The sequence below is a fragment of the Cavia porcellus genome, unplaced genomic scaffold (assembly GCF_034190915.1).
Source record: "Cavia porcellus strain 051 isolate PalLab524CR breed Dunkin Hartley unplaced genomic scaffold, mCavPor4.1 scaffold_26, whole genome shotgun sequence".
Taxonomy (NCBI): Eukaryota; Metazoa; Chordata; class Mammalia; order Rodentia; family Caviidae; genus Cavia; species Cavia porcellus.
Window position 1 is genome coordinate 23,918,213 of NW_026947509.1, and position 20,203 is coordinate 23,938,415.

At 39.3% G+C, this 20,203-nt stretch overlaps 1 pseudogene and 1 gene segment (V, D, J or C); both read right to left on the reverse strand.

Annotated features, from left to right (window-relative positions):
* Positions 1 to 4,843: 4,843 nt before the first annotated feature.
* Positions 4,844 to 5,640, reverse strand: LOC106028624 (T cell receptor alpha variable 12-2-like). The segment is given in 2 exon segments: positions 4,844 to 5,169; positions 5,371 to 5,640. Coding segments are annotated over 2 exon segments (378 nt in total).
* A 12,682-nt stretch (positions 5,641 to 18,322) lies between these two features.
* On the reverse strand, positions 18,323 to 19,666 carry LOC106028625 (T cell receptor alpha variable 12-2-like; annotated as a pseudogene).
* Between the last annotated feature and the right edge of the window lie 537 nt (positions 19,667 to 20,203).

Sequence of the window (20,203 nt, forward strand, 5' to 3'; positions counted from 1 at the left end):
CAACGGCATCCACTATCATCACTGCTATTCAATATAGTTCTGGAAACATTAGCTAGAGCAATTAGACAAGAGAAATAAACAAAAGGAACAAATCATAGGGCAGCAAGAGTTAATAATTATCATTAGGTACAGATCACACGAGACTCTACTTAGAAAATCCCAATGGTTCCACCAAAAGATGTCCATATTTATTTATTTTTTATTTTAAAGCGGACAAGACAGAATAAAACCAATCATAACAAACCAGTGTAACAAATGCAGGACTTCAAAACATTAAAAATCAACAATGGTTGCCATAATGCCTTTTGATGTCTTCAAAATAGCTGAAGAGAACTTCAGATATAGCAAAAATCAAACAGAAGAGAATAAAATAGAATCAGTAAAAGCAAAACAATGAATGCAATAAAGGACTACAAAACAAATCTATAGTAAAAAAAAAATTGCTACCATAATATATCTTGCTATCATTGAAATAGCTGCCCCTGCCATCACACTAGACATAATCAAATGAAAAAAAGAGAATAAAGCCCACACCAACAGAAACAGAAATGATATAGGACTTCCAAATCAAAAACATAGGGAATGAACAATGGCTGCAGCCCTTATAAAGAGATTCGCCCTAGATGTCATACTGCATACCACTATACTCTGAGGTCATAGACATGCAATGTTTGTGAAACACCACAGCACCACAGGTATCCAATTGCATTTCTCCCCCATAGCTATCATCACAGGCTGTGTTTCTCTGGATAAGCTAGTTGGTTATGGTGCAGGGCAGGGGAGGAGTTGGTACATCTTGTTTGCACGCCTGCTAGCCAGAAGGGTTTGGGGTCTGCCTTTTCCAGTCCAGTGGTGGCCCATGCATGGCACTGGTTCCCGGACTTGTTTGCCGGGGTGGCTTTGTTCTCTCAGGTCCTGGTCTGCAAATGGTGCTGAATCATGGGAGAGGCTCAGTCTCTCTGTCCCAGTCCAGCAGTAGCCCATGCGTAGCACTGGTTCCCAGACTCAAGAGGTCCAGCTTTAATAACAAACTCAGTTTCGTGGCTGGATACAAAGTCAACATTGAAAAATCATAAACCACATAAAGGCTCTGCAGTCAGGTGTATTTTGTTTCAAAGTTCTGAAGAACACTGCTGTCCATTTGAGAGCAGCAGCCATAAGTAAAACCAGTGGAGCATAAAAACAAGCTTCAAGTGAAACACATTTATGAGCAAGCCTTGATCCCAATTAAAATTAACTTAGTTTTTAGCTCTTACTATATTTTACTCCAGTGTCCAGAGTGTAGGTCATCAAGATTTTCTAATGGACAGAACACCTAGCTGCTCTTACACTACCATCTATGATCAGGAATCCCCTAATCCAGGTATTTGTTCCAGAAACTGACAGCTATATACCATTGGCAAAGGCCTAAAATATTCATAAAGCAAAACCAGTTGCTTTCCATGAAGCAAGAAGCAGAGAAGCGAAACAAATTCTGCTGCACACTGGTGCACTGTTAGCCCGGGATCAGCCTTAAAGACTCTGACTGCACCACCGAGGCTGAGCAGGGCCCCTAGTGCCCCTATTATTACTTAGCCCTGCCCCTGACAGACAGCAGCACTACTCACTGTGCTTTCCAGTCCCGTCCATGGTGAGCCTTACCAGAGCCTCAGCCTTGGCAGGCAGCCACTCCTCCCCTCACTGCACTTACTCCAGTGAAGAGCAACTGTTCTAGTCTCCAGTGACAGAGGAGTCCCTCTCAGGTCTGTTCTGAAATAAAGCTCTCCTGTGGCGATCATACCTCTGTTTTTTTTTTAGAAATCATACATCTAAGGCAATTTCAGTGCTCTTAACACTAGAAGACCTGCTTTTTATCAAATTCCTTTACCGTTTCTGTGATTCTCACTGTGGTGAAAAATACAAGAAGTCTCCTGGAAAAGCTAGTTTCCAGTGAGAGTTGCTAGAGTTATACTGTCTTCAAACCCACAAGGATCAGGGAAGAAAAGGGTCAATGAGTTTCCTGACACCCACTCCTTCACTGTATAGGAACCTCCCATTTTCATGTGGATGCAGCACAACCACACCACTGGCCAGCCCCATCCAAGAGGAACCTGCAGGGAACAGGGACACACTGATATTCTTCTATTCAGTCTGACATTCCTAAGTGGAAACCAAGAACAAAATAGTGGTTTCTATTCATAACTATAGAAAATAGTGTCTGTTTTCCTATGACTTTCTATGCAAGGAAATCCGAAATTATCAACCAGGAATCATCAGAATAATTTCTCCTGGCCCAGAGGCCACAGGCATGGTGTCAAAGCATCATTCTCCCCTGAAACTAAACAATACATCCGGCTGCTACTCTCAGAAACTTCTGGAATTCGGCTTTGAATAACAAGGCCTTGTATTCACCTGTATCCTCTCTGTTAACAAGTACTTTAAATTCTTTCCATTCTCCTTGAATGGTGTGATTAATTACCCATCCCCATTAAGTGAGTGAAAAAATTAAAATATAAACACAGTAGTGAGGAAGTACATGATCAATGTGGTAAGGGAGCTTCTTGTTAACAGTGAACACTGCTGACCCAAACCAAAATCTCTCACTCCAGTTCAATACTTATTCAATTGCTGGGATGATTGGTTACTTGTGACTCTCAGCTGACAACCTTCTCTCTAACGCTGTTTTCTTCCAGCGTTAGCCACTGTTGTGCTGTATACCTTCTCCCCAAGAGAGACCCTACCGTGTTATTCTAATGTTCAAAAGGTGAGCAATCTGTCACCTACCTCAAGTTTAGAAGGACCAGCTGAATGGGGCGGCGCACAGGGTGCCCAAGAATCAGATCAAATCAAGATTCTGGCTGAATCACATCTGTACTTAGCCATGTCCTGTCTCAACCTGTTTTCCTTGATATATTATGAACAAAAGGATTTCAGTTTTAGATCTTATCTAAGGAGCTATACCCATGTCAATGTACTGCTTCATTTATCTATAAAACAAATTCTGAAATATATGTATAATAATACTAAAGACCAAGTGGCTTTCCAGATATGGTGGAGCACACCTGTAATTTCATCACTGGGGAGGCTGAGGCAGGAGGATCACAGTGAGTTCAAGGCCAGTCTGGGCTACATAGTGAGTTGCAGGCCAGCCTACACTGCAGTGTGAGAGGTTGTCTCAAAAAAAGTAATAAATAAATAAATAGTATTAATAAGATGTCACTTGTTGAAACCATTGTCACCACCTTGGTTTCCTCCATAGTACTATTATACTAAAATGCACTCAAAAATAATGGAACTAAAGATAAATATCTTGACTCCAGCACAAACATATGTTCTTCCTCACTTCCCTTCAAGTCTCTGTTGCAGTGTGTCAAACTTCAAGACTGTTTTCAAAACTTGGAAACATTTATTTAAGAATCTTCAAATTTTCATACTGAACATTTGAAGTAAGGCCTTGTTGTGTTGAACCACTAAACCTTAATTTTCCAGTTCCATGATCTTTGGACAAATGAACTACACAGACAGCAACAAACTAACAGACCTCCACACCAGCTTCATAATCACTGCAACTTTATTTTTCTTTCCTACAACTCAATATAATATCTTTTATAAGGTCTTACTTGCATCAAGCAACAAACATTTTTTTCCTGAGCTTTTGGAAGCGGGAGGGCAAATCCATATTGCCCAAAAGTCAGAGGGGCGAGGCTAAGTGACAAACATATGACCTTGGCATCTCCAGCTGTCCTCATGAAGATTTTCTAGAAGGCTCTCAGTACCATATGGTCTACCTTAGCTCCTCTAAGCAGGTCTCTAGTCAACAGAACAGAATCCTCTGATATCTAGAGCTACTCCAGACACATTCTCAGCGATTCTAAGAGGCCTGGAGTCACTCTGTGCCCTCATGCTCTCCTGGAGTGTGGGTCTCCATGTGGCCCTGGTTGACGTTCTCCATGTGACACACCAGGGCCAGGAATCAAGACTCAGGCCAGAAACTCTGGGACCTGCTCAGCCAGGACTCAAGAGCAGGACCCTGGAGCCTCTCTAATTTTAAATCTCTGAAGAGACTCCTGAGCATTTCAGTTTTCACCAGTTCTCACCATCTGACTCTATTAACCTTCCTTCTGCCCACCCAAGGTGTCCTTACCTAACCCACGGCTGAGGGTGGAGCTGAGAGTGGAGATAGAGATCTGTAACTAAAATAATTTATGACTTAAAATGTTGTGAACATTGTTTTTTATGACTTCTTTCTTCCCTTTAGATTTCTGCTTTCTTAATGTATTCTAAAGACAGTGTGTCAAATTGGCATACCAACTGAGCAGAAAAGAGAAGAATATTACCTGTAAGGAAATACCTGTCATATTAAAGCATTTTCTTTCACATATAAAAACTGTTACTAAACTAATCCTTTGAGTGAAGTTGTGACGTAAAGCCAAATTCCATATCAAGATGCATGGCATATGTGCACCTTTCTGTGTAACAATCTTATTTTAAAAAGAATCTTATTTTAAATCTTGTTTTAAAAAGAAAGAAGAGTGAAACTTGTAGGGGGATGGTTCTATCTACATGATGACAATTTCATGGTTGTCTATTTAGCTTCAGTCTTCTAAAGATACACATTAAATATGTGTAGCTGTTTGTTCATACTTCAATAAAAATTTTTAGAATAACAATGGAAAACTAAAAACTCTCCACCAGACTAATATTTGTCTACACTTTCCCTTTAAAGGTAAGTATTCACAGAATTACTAAAATAGTTTCCTGTCCACCCACAGGTGACCCCACATTATTGCTCATAATTTCCAGTGCTTCTAGAGCCGGAAGAGCCTTCTTGTCCTGTAGTCTCTGCCTCAGACTTGGCTGGGTTTCAGTGCAGGCTGCAGGTGCCTGGGGAGCACTGTGTGTTCACTGCACAGAAGTAGGTGGCTGAGTCAAGGGACTGACAGGCCCCAATATGCAGGAAAACATGTCGATTGGCTTTGTTGAGCTGTGCTTTGAATCTTCCTTCTTCTTGGTCACCATCAGAGTATATGGATATCAGCAGCTCAGGGCCTTTCCCAGGGTACTGTCGGTACCACCTGAAGGCGTAAGAACCGCTGTCCCTGTAAGTGCAGTTGAAAGAGGCAGTGTGCTCCTCTGAAACACTGAGGGTCTCGGGACTTTGCTCCACCTCCTTCTGTTGGCTGCTAATCCCTGTGGAAAAAGACAACAGGCATAGAGGATCGGTTGGGGAGTGGGTGCTTACTCTCCTGAATAAAATTTATCTTCTCAGTGCTTTTCCTGCCTCCTTTTTAAAATCAAATTTAAAAACATTCTTCTTCATACCACAGTCTTGGAACATACAACAATTTTACATATTGTACTTTAAGATCCCAAAGAAATGACCCTACTCACAGATAAACTGAAGCCACAGGATCACTAGGAAAACATTGAAGGATCCCATCATTCTGCTCTTGTTCACTAAGGATTCAGATATTAAACTCTAAAAAGCTTCTTCTTCAAATACTTATGATTCTTTTGCTGTAGGAAACAAAGAATAAAAGTGTCTTTTCTCAAAATTAGAAGATGTTTCTTTAGTAATCCAGCTACACTAGACCCCGCCTCTGATCTCTTCTCTCTGTCTCTGTCTCATCCTCTCTATCTCATTCTCTCCTTCCCTCTTTCTCTTTCTTTTTTTGTCCTCTGTCACACACACACACACACACACACACACACACACACACGCACGCACGCACGCACACACATACACGCACGCGCGCACACAGAGTATGAAAGTAGCAATTGAAACCATCTTCAAGGTACCTAACAAGATGCTGCCATCTTGTGGATTCAGAAGAGTGGTAAATAAAATATGGAAAATGCCCCCTATGGGAACTGTTAAAAACAAACTCAAGCACTTTACCTGAAAATAATTTAAGAAATGTTTGTTCCAAGTCGATACCTGTGTGTGGGTACAAATACATTTCCCATTATGACTAAGCAGTGCTAGGGTAGTCCATGAATGCATTTAAAGCTTACAAATGAGGTCACTCACTCAGGATCCCTCTCTCTTAGAATCTTTCTTTTTCCCATACAAAAAAAGTTTCAAATGCGCAGTAAAACTGCCAGTGTATCTTAACAAAGTGGTATAATGCCACTAACTCCAAAACAGAATTAAAATTCCCTTCAAGTCTGGGGAAATGGAACATAGAATATCTCTCTTTTGGGAATAACAGTGGACCTTTGGTCTCTCTTTGATAAGCCAAAGGGTAGCATGAGAGTTCAAACTCTTCATGTGGGCTATAATGCATAAAACTTTGTATACTAATTTTCTTCAGTCTGAGATTTATTGTAAGCCTCTGACACTGGGGTTACAGGAGACAGGATTTTGGTTAATACTACATGTTGCTTTTATGGTTCTGCTTAGAATTCTGCAGAAGCAACTTTAATTAAATGCTGCTTCAGATAAACTCAGTGTATTTTGTCTCAGCCTTTGCGAGATAAGTCAGAATGGTTGATTAGCCTCCATCATACTAAATGGTCAGAATGGAAATCTTTCACCCTAAAAATCAGGAACAAGACAAGGATGTCTACTGTCACTGCTCTTATTGAACATAGTCCTGGAGATCTTAGCCAGCACAATTAGACAAGAGAAAGAAATAATGGGAATAAGTAGGAAAGGAAGAAGTTAAACTATCGTTGTTTGAGGATGATATGATACTCTACTTAGAAGACCCCAAAAACTCCACCAAAAGACTTCTATATTTAATAAGCAAATTAAGTAATGTAGCTAATTACAAAGTCAACACTTAAAAATCAATAGCCTTCCTGCACATGAATGATAAACTCATTGAGAGATGCAATAGCATCCAAAAAATAAAATGCCAAGGAATCAATTTAATGAGGGACATAAGAGACCTCTACAGTGAAAACTGCAGTACTCTGAAAAAGAACATTGAAGAAGATATTAGAAGATAGAGAGATAACTCATACTTTTGGACAAGAAGAAACAATGCAGTGAAAATGGTCATACTTCCAAAGCTGTTATACAGAATCAGTGTAAGCCAAATCAAAATTCCAACACCATATCTCACAGAATTAGAGAAAACATTCATAAACTTCATCTGGAACCAGAAGAGCCCTAGGATAGCAAAGGCAATCCTGGGCAACAAAGACAACACAGGTGGCAGCAAAATTCCTGACCTGAAATTATAGTATAAAGCTACAGTGATTAAAAACAAACAAACAAACAAACAAACAAACAAAAAAACCAGCCTGGTACTGGCAAAAAATAACCAAAAAAAATCAAAAAAAGAGGCCCAATGATCAATGGAACAGATTAGAAGATGCAGTTACAACTGAAGACTCACTAAGCCAACTTATCTTTGACAAAGTTGCCAAACACATTCACTGGATGAAAGATAGCCTCTTTAGTAAATGGTGCTGGAAAAACTAGCTCTGTACATGTCAAAGCTTAATTCTGCACTCATATTTTTCATTATGCAATAAACTAAATTTGGAATGGACCAAAGATCTAAATATTAAAACAGAAACAATACATCTGCTGGAAGATAGAATAGGTAAAACTGTTGAAAACATTTGTGTAGGCAAGGACTTTATGAGCAAAACCCCAAATGCACAGGAACTATCACAAACTATGAACAACCGGGATCTCATCTTATTAAAGACAAGGATGTCTACTGTCTCTGCTCTTATTCAACATAGTCCTGGAGATCTTAGCCAGCATAATTAAACAAGAGAAAGAAATAAAAGGAATAAGTAGGAAAGGAAGATAAATGACCAACAGAGTAAAGAGTCAACCCACAACGTGGGAGAAAATATTTGCCAGCTGTTCTTCAGACAAAGGATTACTATTGGGAACATATAAAGAACACAAAAACCAGTTCTCTTAAATTTAAAGACCCAATCCAAAAATGGGCAGCCGAGATGAATACACACTTTTCAGATGATGAAATACAAACAGTAAATAAATATGTGAAAAGATGTTCAACATCATTGGTCATTTGAGAGATGCAAATTAAAACAACACTGAGATTCTACTTCACCCCAGAAAGAATGGCATAACCAAGAAATGAACCAATAACAAATGCTGGAGAGTTATAGGAGAAAAAGGAACCTTCTGCACTACTGGTGGGAGAATAGACTGGTGCAACCACTGTGGAAATCAATGTGGAGATTCCTGAAAATATTAGGACTGAAGGCCCTATTTAACCCAGCTATTCCCCTGCTGGGTATCTTCCCAGAAGTATTAAAAACATCACACCACAGCAATATGTAGATACCCATGTTTATATTAGAATGGCTAGTGAAGAGTTATAGTTATGTGACAAATATCTAGCAACTAATATAATGTGAGCCTTAAGTGGATATTACTGAAAGATAGTCCAGCATGGGCCTCTTTTACTCCTGCATGTCTTATTGAGTGTGTCAGCAGTGTAAGGCTGTGACACACCAATTCCACCATTTCCCAGAGCTATTCTTAGAGCAAGCAACCTTTACAGGTGAGATAATGTCTCCTGTGAGACAAGGAATAAGCATACTCATTGCCAGCTATTAAGCAAGGAATTCCACAAGCTCAGAATCCTCCATGTGACATGTATCACTGCAGCACAGCATCCTCCTAAAAACACTGTGTTTCCTTTAGGTACCACAGGGAAAGAGGCACTGAAGCAGAGGCACTGGTGCTTATGCCACTTTCTTTGTCCTTAGCAATAGGGTCCTCTGTCTCTGGTTCACATTGCTGTGTGTTTACTGACAGCACCCATTTATTAGGTCATGCTGTGACCTTAAGCCACATCCTTTAAAAATCTAATCTCCTATAAATTGTGTACCAAGGATAATTATTTGAATTTATATTCCAAGAAAGCTTTTGTTTGTGGTGATTTGCAATAAAATTTGGGCAGTTTCTCATAGTAATTTGACTAGAGAAATTATTTTTATTTCCTCTCATCTTTCAGTTATACCTTTTTTGTTCTCTCTGATATTTCCCTTAGAGCTGACTCAGTCCTTTTGATAGGATGATTTCTGTTAGGGGAGAGAAGGCTGAGACCCTGAGAGCTTCTTACTATCTGACAGCGACCCCTGGGCACAGGAGTACTGCAGTGTGAGTGTGGGGTGAAGAGCTGAGGAGAACTGAGCTCAGTTCCTTCATGAGGCAGACACCACGCCCTGGGTCAGCGGTGCTGAGATGAGAATGAGAGGAAAACAGTGAGTGTGAGAGAAACACCAGCCAACATGCATCCATCGCTGCAGCAGGTATTTCTGAACTGTGGTGGGCCATTCACGAGTCCAGACACCAAGGGTAAATATCTGAGTTAAACACCCAGAAATCCTGGTCCATGAGTCTTCTACCATGACTGGAGGGAAATCCTTCCTCTCAACCAGTTAACACGTAATTCAACAGCATGGCTGCCTTTCCTGAATCTCTGAGGGAAGTAACCAGCATGCTGTGGCTGAGTCAGGGGAGGCTGGGGGTGGCTTTTTAGGTAGGAAGATCAGCAATATGGACATTTGAACTGAGGCTTGAAGGGTACAAATGACTCAGGCTGGCTGAAATTTGGGTGAAGACAATTTCAGATGGACGAAAGAGTCAGACTAAGTATGGGAAAGGAGGCGGCAGGTTCAGAAAACTGAGGACTGGTGTAACTGCTGTGCAGTCCGGAAGAAGAGTTAAAAGCAGAAAGTCCTGCACCAAGCCAGGCACAGAGTGTGCCGTGCTCTGTAAATCACAGTCCTAAGTTTGCCTTGTATTCTAGAAACAGTGGGAAACCATTGATGCATTTCAAATTATTGTCAATTTGACTAAAACTCTAAGATAGCACATAAGAAACCCATCAGACTGGTGCTTCTCCCACTATTAAGTGCCAGTCTCTTCTGGAAACCTTCAGCACACAGATCTGAGTTGAACAGATCTTTGTGGTCTAAGTTTTTCTGCAGGTTGAGAGACTGCTGTTCATTGCTCAGAGGAGCAAACATGCATGCACTGCATCCCTCAAGAAGAGAGGGGTCAGCGAGAATTTCACCTGCACCACAACATGCATTTTAAAATTTTAAAATCCTCTTCTTGTAGGAAAAATAAAAAATTTTGTGAGATAGACTCATGTTTCCTCTTTTTCTTTTATTTGTGATTCTTAATATAAAATTTTTAAATGCTATAAAAGTTTCATGTAAAATAGCAAATACTTTAATCATACTGTTCATAATTGATGAATTCATGGTAAATCAGTATCATCAATATGGCATTGTTGACCTCACATTTCGGTGAAAAGTATCTTGATGGAGGTAGGCATTCAGTGTCACATCACATGTCTGGGCTTATTCAGACAACTGTCTGCCCAGTGGAACTGTAACTTAAGGGTGCTCTTTAAAAACCTTGTCTACCAGACATGGTGGCGCATTCCTAGCATGCCAGCACTACAGAGGCTGAGACAAGAAAATCATAGCAAGCTCAGTACTAGCTGAATGTATTTAGGGAATTTAAGGATGGCCCGGAATGCACAGTAACACTTTTAAAAAATTATCTGGGGCAATTATAAACCAAATTAAGGAGTGATCAGTTTCTCAATCTGTACAAAGAAATGAAGCTATCTTTAAAATTATCCACTTAACAGGCAGCCTGACTTGGATGTACCTAACTGTAACATAGGGAGAGAAGATTTTGTTAATAAACATTACATATAAATGACTCCTTTTCCTAGAGAAATATGAAAACAACCATGCACTCCCAAAGATTTAAATGATATTAGCTGTCATATATAAGCCATGATATTATGCATGTCCCATTGTTACTTGATGCTTAGATTTTTAATTTATATAAAACTCCATGCCTAAATAAATGAAACATTAATTCAGTTCAACACAAAATTCCTTCCTTTGTTTTGGATCCTGCCTAGCAGCTTCTGTGTGGGAATCCATTGTCAAGGTGATATGATTGACATCTCAATGTCTTGCAGAGCCTTGGGCACCAACACAGGAGGCTCTTGGGAGCTGACTGGATTACAGGGTTTATGGTGACTTTCTTCTAGGAGGAATCTGGCCAGAAGAGGGGGTCCCTGGGAGCATAGTCTGGAAGGGTCTATCTGCCTTCTTTGCCTCTCTCTCTTTCCCCCTCTCTCTGTCTTTCTTTCTTTATCTCTCTGTCACTGTCTCTTTCTCTTTGAATGCCTCTCTGTCTCTCTCTCCCTATTTCCTGTCTCTCAGGCCTTGAACCACTTCCCCTCTGCTACATCACTCTGCCAAATTGCTCTGTGTTGGAGCCAGCAAAATACACACTGTACCTCATTAAATTGTACACTGAAATAAACTTCTTCTTTGAGTCTGGGCATCCCGGCAGAAAGGGAAGTGACTAAGGTCCAAAAGGTCAGAACACTGGGATTTGCTCCTGACTCTCATTTTATAAATGCTTCAATGAAGTCACAGCACACTTGTGGTCCCTGACAATTTCATTAATTAAATGAGGAGCCTGTGACTGGGTCAATTTTTGCTGGGTTGTGATTGATACAGAAAGTACAGTAGTGTAAGCTCTACAGGAAATCTTCTGTAGGCTTTTAGAGAGCACCTCTCTCCTCCCAAAGGACAGGGCTCTACAAGTTTCAAGAGCTGGAGCCACTGAGCTGCCAAATACAGTATGAACCGGAGCTTCGGAGGTTAAGAATTTCCAAATACTTCATGAATTCCTCTTCTGAACAGGTGGTTAAAGTTCCTGCCTGCCTGCCCATTCTGGGTAAACTGAGTAAAGGTGAAAAGCAGAAGTCTGTTCCTGGGCAGTGCAGGAAACAGTGGAAGGTAAAGGTAATTATCTCCTGGGCACTGTGGTTCAGAATGGTAGGTACTTTGTCCTGGATACTCCAGAGTGAAGTGTCTGCTTTAAACATAGATGCTCATGAAAAGGAAATTCATTATCAACTGACTGCTTTCTTTTTTCTACTGGTGCTGGTATGATTTATATTCCTGGCCATTTTGTTATTGTTGTTGTTGTTGTTATTATTATTATTATTATTATTATTATTATTATTATTATTACTGATACAGGTTACCATCTAGTAGACCAGAGTGAGCTCCAATTTGTGAGCCTCCTGCCCCCACATCCCCTAGTGCTGAAACTACAAACCTGGAACCTCACTGCTGGCTAACAGCTGACTACTCTTTGAAGATGTGCTGTGTTTTCAAAGATCCCACAAATAAGCACGTTAGACAGAATCTCATTTCTGTAATTTACACTCCTATGATCTGCTCTTTTCACTTTAATCTCTATCTTACCCAGCACTGCATCCATTAGAAAATCATGAATGAAACTTTGAGAGCTACAGCATTGTTCTGTCCATCAGATTCACAAAAACTCTCACCTTCGATAATTCTAGTTTTCCTGGGCTGAGATACACAATTCTGCCTTTGCAGGTAATTGGGAATTTTGTTGTAATCCAGGAAATGGATCTAACTCCCTACTCAATTTATATACCTATTCCTTGGTTTTCTGAAAAATAACTAGGAAAAGATGAATTTATAGAGAAGGTATATAGAGAAATAAAAAGATGTTAAATTGGTCTTAGGCCAGGTATATAGAGAAATAAAAATATATTAAATTGGTCTTACGTTTTTTCTCTTTTCCAGTATGTAGCTAACAGCCACTGAGTAGCTAGTGAGTAGCTACCCCCCACTGAAAGAATCTGTCCCTCAGGAAAACCTAGAAATTTCCTTTCCTTTCCTTTCCTTTCCTTTCCTTTCCTTTCCTTTCCTTTCCTCTCCTTTTCTTTCCAATGCAAAAATCTGTGAAATGAGCTTCCGGAAATGAATTTAATCATTGCACCGTAGGGCAGTATAAAGATGTTATTATATATGAGCCTTGATCAACAAAGATTTTGTGCAACCATTTTAGAATTTATGTTAAATTACATCAGAAGCAAGAGATCATGCTCCATGCATAAACACATCAAATAAAGCAACCAAACAGAAGGAGTCACAAGAATGTCTGCTAAGTCCTGACAAACACAAGGAGACTGAATCAGCCATGGAAAGCAGAAGCCAGGTCCAACCCTACTAAACTGAGGAGGTCAGAGGATAGCAAGAAGCAAACAAAGCTGAGAGATGACATCACTAGCAGAGCAGAAAGTAGTTAGAGAAATTTCCATGCTCCTGACAGTATTTCAAATCTAGCTCATTCTCACTCCTCAGTGGTGTACACACACATGCACATACACACACACACACACACACACACACACACACACACACACACACACAAACTCACATGCACACACACAAATGCAGAAAAAAATAAGATGACAAAGTGCTCCCCTAAACTCAAGTAGCCCAAAGCAGATTCAACAGACATCAGTAGGGGAAAAAAACCAAAAATAAAATGCTCAAATTATACAAAATGATAAAAAATTAATAAAAGAAACTAGGGCATCTCAAAGATAATTAAAGAGACAATAAATCTCAAAATATATTAAGCAGTGATCTTGAAAATACAAATAAAAAACTAGAAGTTAAGCAAAACAATGCAAAGCATGAATGACCAATTTAGCAAAGAGAGTCCATGAGCACTACTCTACCATGAAGAAAACTAAACTTGAGTCATTTGTAGGAAAATGGATCCATCTTGAGATCATAATGTTAAGTGACTTAAACCAAATACGCAAGCTTAAATATCACACCTTTATCTTATATGAATAATACAAATTTACTTAAGTAGGAAAATAAAATATAGAAAATGAGATATATTGAGAAAAGTTTCTTCCAAACAGAAAGGGATAAAGAGGTAAAAGGAGAATCAGAGAATAAAATACATAATTAAGATGTGCTCTGTGTACCAACTCACCAAGAGAAACATAATAATTTTATACTACGAACATGTAGAGTGGAAAGATCTCAGATTAAAAAGGCAAGTGATTAAAGACATGTACAAATTAAAACAGAAATAAAACTTTGTCCCATTGCACACGACATAATCTTATTTATAAAACAAATCACTTTAAACCCCTAAAAATATCTTAAACTAAATTAATCTGCAGAATACAAAGTCAGTATAGAAAACTGAATTGTATTTCTACATAGTAACAAAATGCAAATTGGGAAAACAGCAGTATTTTCAATGCCTTTAAAAACCTTAAAATATAGCATTTAAATTTGAATTAAGTGATAAAAGAATTTCATTCTGAATATCATAAAACATTGATGAAAAAATTCAAGATACAAATACATGGAAAGACAACTTATACTCATGTACTAAAGAACTGTAGTTGAAAAAAAATGTCGCTTATACCCAAAAAAAATTTACAGAGTCATTGCAATCTCAACAAGAATCTCAATGACATGTTTACAGAAATAAAAAAAAAATTGTAAAATTTAAGTCCTAAAATTTTAAGGAACCATAAATGCCCTCAAATGGCTAAGACAACCTTGAGAAAGAAGAGCAAACCTGAAGCTTTCAGAATGGGTTACCAAGCTACAGTAACTAAACATTGTGGCAGTGCCACTACAGCAAACACATAAACCAGTGGACCACAGCAGGGAAACTTAAAGCTAGTCCATGCCTGCACACTCCACAGGTCTTTGTCAAGGGTGTAAGGAAAACAAAGGAAAGCCCAGTTTCTTTAAGAAGCAGTGTTAAGAAAACTGAGTATCCACTTCCAACACGACAGCATCAGACCTTTACCTAATATGCCACATAAAATTCAACTCAAAATATACTAAGACTTAAATATCAGTTGTAACACTGTAAACCTCCTCAGAAAAAGCACAAGTAATGTACTATTTACGATTGATTTTGGCAGTGACGAATTCCGAAATATGACATGAAAACCCAGGCCAAAAAAAAAAAAAAAAAGGAAAAGAAGAAAATAAGACTAAGTCAAAAAAAGTTTTTTTTTTGAAACCTAAGGTAATAATCATCAGAGAACAAAAGTACCCCATTCAATGAGAGAAAACACTAGCACACTGTATCTGGTAAGAGGCCAATCTCCAAAATATATAAATTTTCCCACAACTCAATAGTAAAAACTGGAAACCCTGTTTTTTTGGTTTATTTTGGTTTTGGTTTTGGTTTTGGGTTTTTTCCTTGATGGTACTGGGAATTGAAACGCAGGCCTTCTCACACAGGTTCCCTGGCCCTATTTTAATTTTTAATTTGAGACAGGTTTCACTAAGTTGCTAAATTGCATAAGGTAGAAACAAGTTTTCATTCCATGTGTTTCAGCTTTCCCAGTGTGCTGCAGATCGGCCACTGTTCCATAAATACCCTGATTTTAAAATGGGCAAAGAACTCAAGTAGACATTTCTCAAAAAAAAAAATGAGAAAAGGTGCTCAACATTGCTAATGATCAGGGAAGCCAGAAATGAGAATAAAATATCACCTTAAACATGTTAAGGTGATTATTGTGCTTTTTTTTTTATTTTAAAGAGAATAAAACAAAAGAAACAAAACCAAACAAATCAGAATAAAGCAATGCAAGCAACACAGGACTTCACAACAAAACAACAGGAAATCAACAGTGGCTACCATAATGTCTCTTGTTTTCTTTGAAATAGTGGATTATACCTTCATATGCAATAACATCAAGAATACCAAATATTGTAAAACCTATCAAAAGAATGAAAGCATTACAGGACTTCAAAGCAGATAACAGGAAATGAACAATGGCTCCTATAATATCCCATTTTCTTGAAAAAGTGTGTCTATAACATCACACATAATAAAATCAAATAAAACACAACGGAATACAACCAATCAAAACAAAAGAACAATGGCATGATAGGATTTCAAAACAAGATGATAGAAAGTCAGCAATGGCTACCATAATGTCTCATTTTCTTCAAAATAGCTGTTCATACTACCACACAGAATAAAATCAAATAAAACAGAATAAAACCAGTTAAATTAATTAAAGCCTTATAAGACTTCAAAACAATATAATAGGAAACCAACCATGATTATCATAGTACAAATCACATCCATCAATTTTGAGAGTTCTGCCTTGTACATCAATCTGAGCTGGAATTTGTTTTCTTTCGCTGTTTGAAACACTTCGCTCCAAACTTTTCTTGACTTGATGGTTTTTGTTGACATGTCAGCCATGATTCTGCTTGGTTTTCCTTTTTAGATGATCTGTTTCATTTCTGTAACAGCTTTTAATATTCTGTTACGGTGCTGAATTTCGGGAGTCTTGATTATTATATATCTGCATATAGATTTATCTTACTTATGGCCAGTTGGAGTCCTATATGCCTCACTTATCTGTATTCCAGATCCATTTCCCATGTTTGGGAAACATGGGAAACATTACGTTGAGACTTCTCTGATGATCAGAGAGGCATGGAAGTGAGGCTGCTTCTCTCAGCCTGCACATTTACACCAGGAGTCCCTTGATGGTGGCAGGCACACGGGGCTGTGTTTCTCTGATTCTTCTGGTGGATGATGGCTGCTCAAGGAACCAAGGGCCTCCAGTAGTACCCTACAGGTGCACGGGGCTTATCTCGCTGTGTGTCCCTGCTCCTGCTGGCTGCCTGCAGGAAGGAGCCTTCTGGTGGGGGTCTCCAGCAGGCATAGGTGAATCTACTGTTTCTCTCTACCTGTGCTGGCTGCCAACAGGAAGGGCAGGATGGCTATTATTAAAAAAAAAAAAACAAGCATGTGTTCATAAGGGAGGAATGAGAAGCCTTTGTATTTACTTGAAACAGCTGAAATGGGAATTGTAAAAAAGGTATTTATACTCTTTCATTTGTTGTCACGCTGTTTGCAATAGTCATGATGTGGAAACAAAGTACATGTGAGTTAGGGGTGAATGGATAAAGAAATGTGTTTTAGATTCACAGTGAGAAAGAGAAGGTGCTTGTGCCATGTGCCATGTACAACAACATGCACAAATCTTGGGAATGTTGTGGTCACTGAAATAAGCCACTCACAGGAGGGGAAACACTGCATGTTCTAAACAGTTAAACTTGCAGAAGTTCAGAATTAGAAAAGTAGTGACTACATGCTAGGCCCTAGCATATGGGAAGATATTGGTCAAAAAGCAGAAACTTTCACATAAACAAATGAATAAGCTCTAGAGATCTGGTGTGTAATATTGTGCTTATACATAATTATCCTGAATTTTTTTACTTAAAATATTTCTAAAACCATAGGTCTTGTGTTAAACTTTCTTACCATTTAAAAAAGTCATGATCTGAAAAATGTAGCCACAAGAGAAATAAAGACACAATAAAAAGGACAAATATTCTGCCTGAAAACCTCTCTAAAAATGGAAAAAAAATACCAAGCAAAGGCTGGAGAAAACTATATGCATCTATTGCCAAACACACACAGGTAAAAGTTTAAGTCTTTGATGTAAAAGAAGCAGCAGCCTACACTAAATATTTTCAAACATAAATCTTCTACCTATTTTTGCTCAATTCAAGGCTTTTCTTGTTTTGATTTCAGAGATGGAACCTCACTATGTTGTACAAGCTGGGCTCCCTAAGATTCCTCTTGTTTCAGGTTCTTGACGACTGAAAAATTGGGAATATTTTTAAATTATGTCTAAAGCATGTGTAACAGCTCTTGAGATGTATTTATGTTAAAGCTGGAATCGCACTCCAGAAAAGTGGAGCCAAAATTTCAGCACCCCAATTCTATCACAATTTTCTGCTCTTCTCTTGATCTCCAATATTTTTTTTTCATTCTTGGAAATATATGCTCATGGTCAAATCTGCAGATTGAGAACTTGAAGCAAATCCTAATTATATGGAATTCTGTAGGTGTAATGTGCAGAAAGCTGAACAAAAACCTTAACTTCCCGTTTGCAAGTATTTCTGAACTATGTAAGCAATGTCATAAGTAACACGATCATGGCAGATTTGTATTGTCTTTCACTTTTAATTTTTCCCTACAATTCAACTTAGCACCTATTATAAGGTCTTGTTTCTATCAAGTCACAAATGCTTTCCCTGGATATGGTGTAAGCATGAGAAAACTCCACAGCGCATAGGAGTCAGGGGAGGGGGACAGGTATAGGATGTATAGGATTCTTTAATGTCTCTAACTATCTTTGATGCCTGAAACTCTTCTAGACACTTTCTCAAAGGTCCCTCCTAAGAAATCTCGGGCTACCCTGTGCTCCCATGATGTTTTGAGGTGTACATCACCCAGTGGCTAATGCTGATGCTTCTCACATTCACACACCACACGCCGGAGGAGAAGAACCAAGATTGAGGGCAGGAACTCTGAGAACCTCCCAGCTCATACACAAGAATAGCAATACAGACCCTCTCTGATCTAGAATAGCTGCAGCCAGCTAAGCATTTTGTTTTTACCAGTCCTCACATTCTGACTCTAGTCCACCCTTCTATTCCCCACTGTGAAGTGTCCTTAGCCAATGCAGAAGAGGAGTTGCAGCTGAGAGCGGAGATGACATAGGAGCTCTACAGCTAAAAAATTCTATTATGACTTTGTCATGGTTTATGTCTGTGGCCCACAGGCCTCAAGAATTTGCATTGTGCATTTGTGATTCTTTCATTGTCTAGTGCTTGGATTGATGGTGTCAGTGCTCCACCCACAAGGGGGTGGAGCCAGAATGTGATGAAATGTCAGGAAGAAGGTGTGTCTTGCTCTTTGCTGGTTCCTGCTTGCTGTTTGCAGCTGCCATGAACTGGGGCCCAGCCATGCTATCCTGCCTTGGAACCGACTAAGTACGGATTGAAACCTCCAAAAACTGTAAGAAATAAATCTTTCCTTTCCCAACTTTGGGCTTCAGGTATTTTGTCTCAGTGACGTGTAAAAAGCAACTAAGTCAGATTACAACACCTTTAGGCAACTTTTATGTTTGTGGAATGATTTATGGAGACAGTTTCATGGGTATAAACATTTCTTTCATGGTCAGTCTCTTTCACAATTGTTAAAAATATTTCTTTAGTCTGCGAAACCCTTCCCACTATTGTCCATAATTCCCACTGCATCTGAAGTACCAACAGAACTTTCCTGCCCTGCGACTTCCACTCTGCCTCAGGTCTGCCTGGGCCTCTGTGGTTTGAGTGCAGGCAGCAGGTGCCTGGGGAGCACTGTGTGCTTACTGCACAGAAGTAGGTGGCTGAGTCAAAGGACTGGGAGGCCCCAATGTGCAGGGAAACACGTTGGCTGTCTCTGTTGAGCTGGGTTTGAATCTTCCTTCTTCTTGGTCACCATTGGAGAATATGGATATCAGCAGCTCAGGGCCTTTCCCAGGGTACTGTCGGTACCACCTGAAGTTGTTAGAACCGCGGTCCTTGTAAGTGCAGTTGAGAAAGGCGGTGTCTCCCTCTGGAACACTGAGGGTCTCAGGACTCTGTTCCACATCCTTCTGCTGGCTGTTCACCCCTGTGCAAAAAGACAACAGGTACAGAAGATCGGTTGAAGAGTGGATATTTCCTTCCTCTCCACAATAAAATTTATCTTTTCAATGTTTCCTCAGTCTCCCCTTTTTAGAAGGTAAAACCATACAGAGTCATATGCTATTTCACATATGGTCCATTATATTCCCATAGAAATGTCAGAACTCACAGATAAGCTGAAGCCACAGGATCATTAGCAAACCACTGAAAAATTCCATCATTCTTTCTCCTTGGTTTACAGAGGATTCAGATTTTAAGCCATAAGACAATTGCGACCTCATAAGTCACTTCCAGTTCAGGAAAGCTGAGAAGAATCTGGTCTCATAATAAGAAAAAAATGAGGTTCTTGCCACTACCCCTGCTACAGCAACAAGTTCCTCCCTGTGTCTCTCTTCCTCCCCTCCACCTACACACACATACACAGGCAAACACACACACACACACACACACACACACACACACACACACAAACACACACATACACACGCACGCACACACACGCACACGCACACACACAGAGACACCACTTGAGATCTGTCCTCAAGGTCACTGAGAAGACACTGCCATCTTGTGGACTCACAATTGGGATAAAAGGAATAGTCAAAACACAGCCACTTGTCCATGTGACCTACTGAAAGGGAAAATCTTGTACTTTAGTTAAAAATTTAGGAAACATTTGTTCCATGTCCGTTAGCGAGTATGTGAGGGATACGTGTATATGTGTATGTTTTATCTCAAATAGCGGCTCTTTTCTGAGTAAGAGTAGTTATTTAAGACAGTTTCCTGCACTGAAAAGTCACTCACACATTCCTGATACAGAAATGTGGATGAGATTCAGGAGCATTTCATGTTACGTTCCTCTTCTATATGTCACACTGGATAC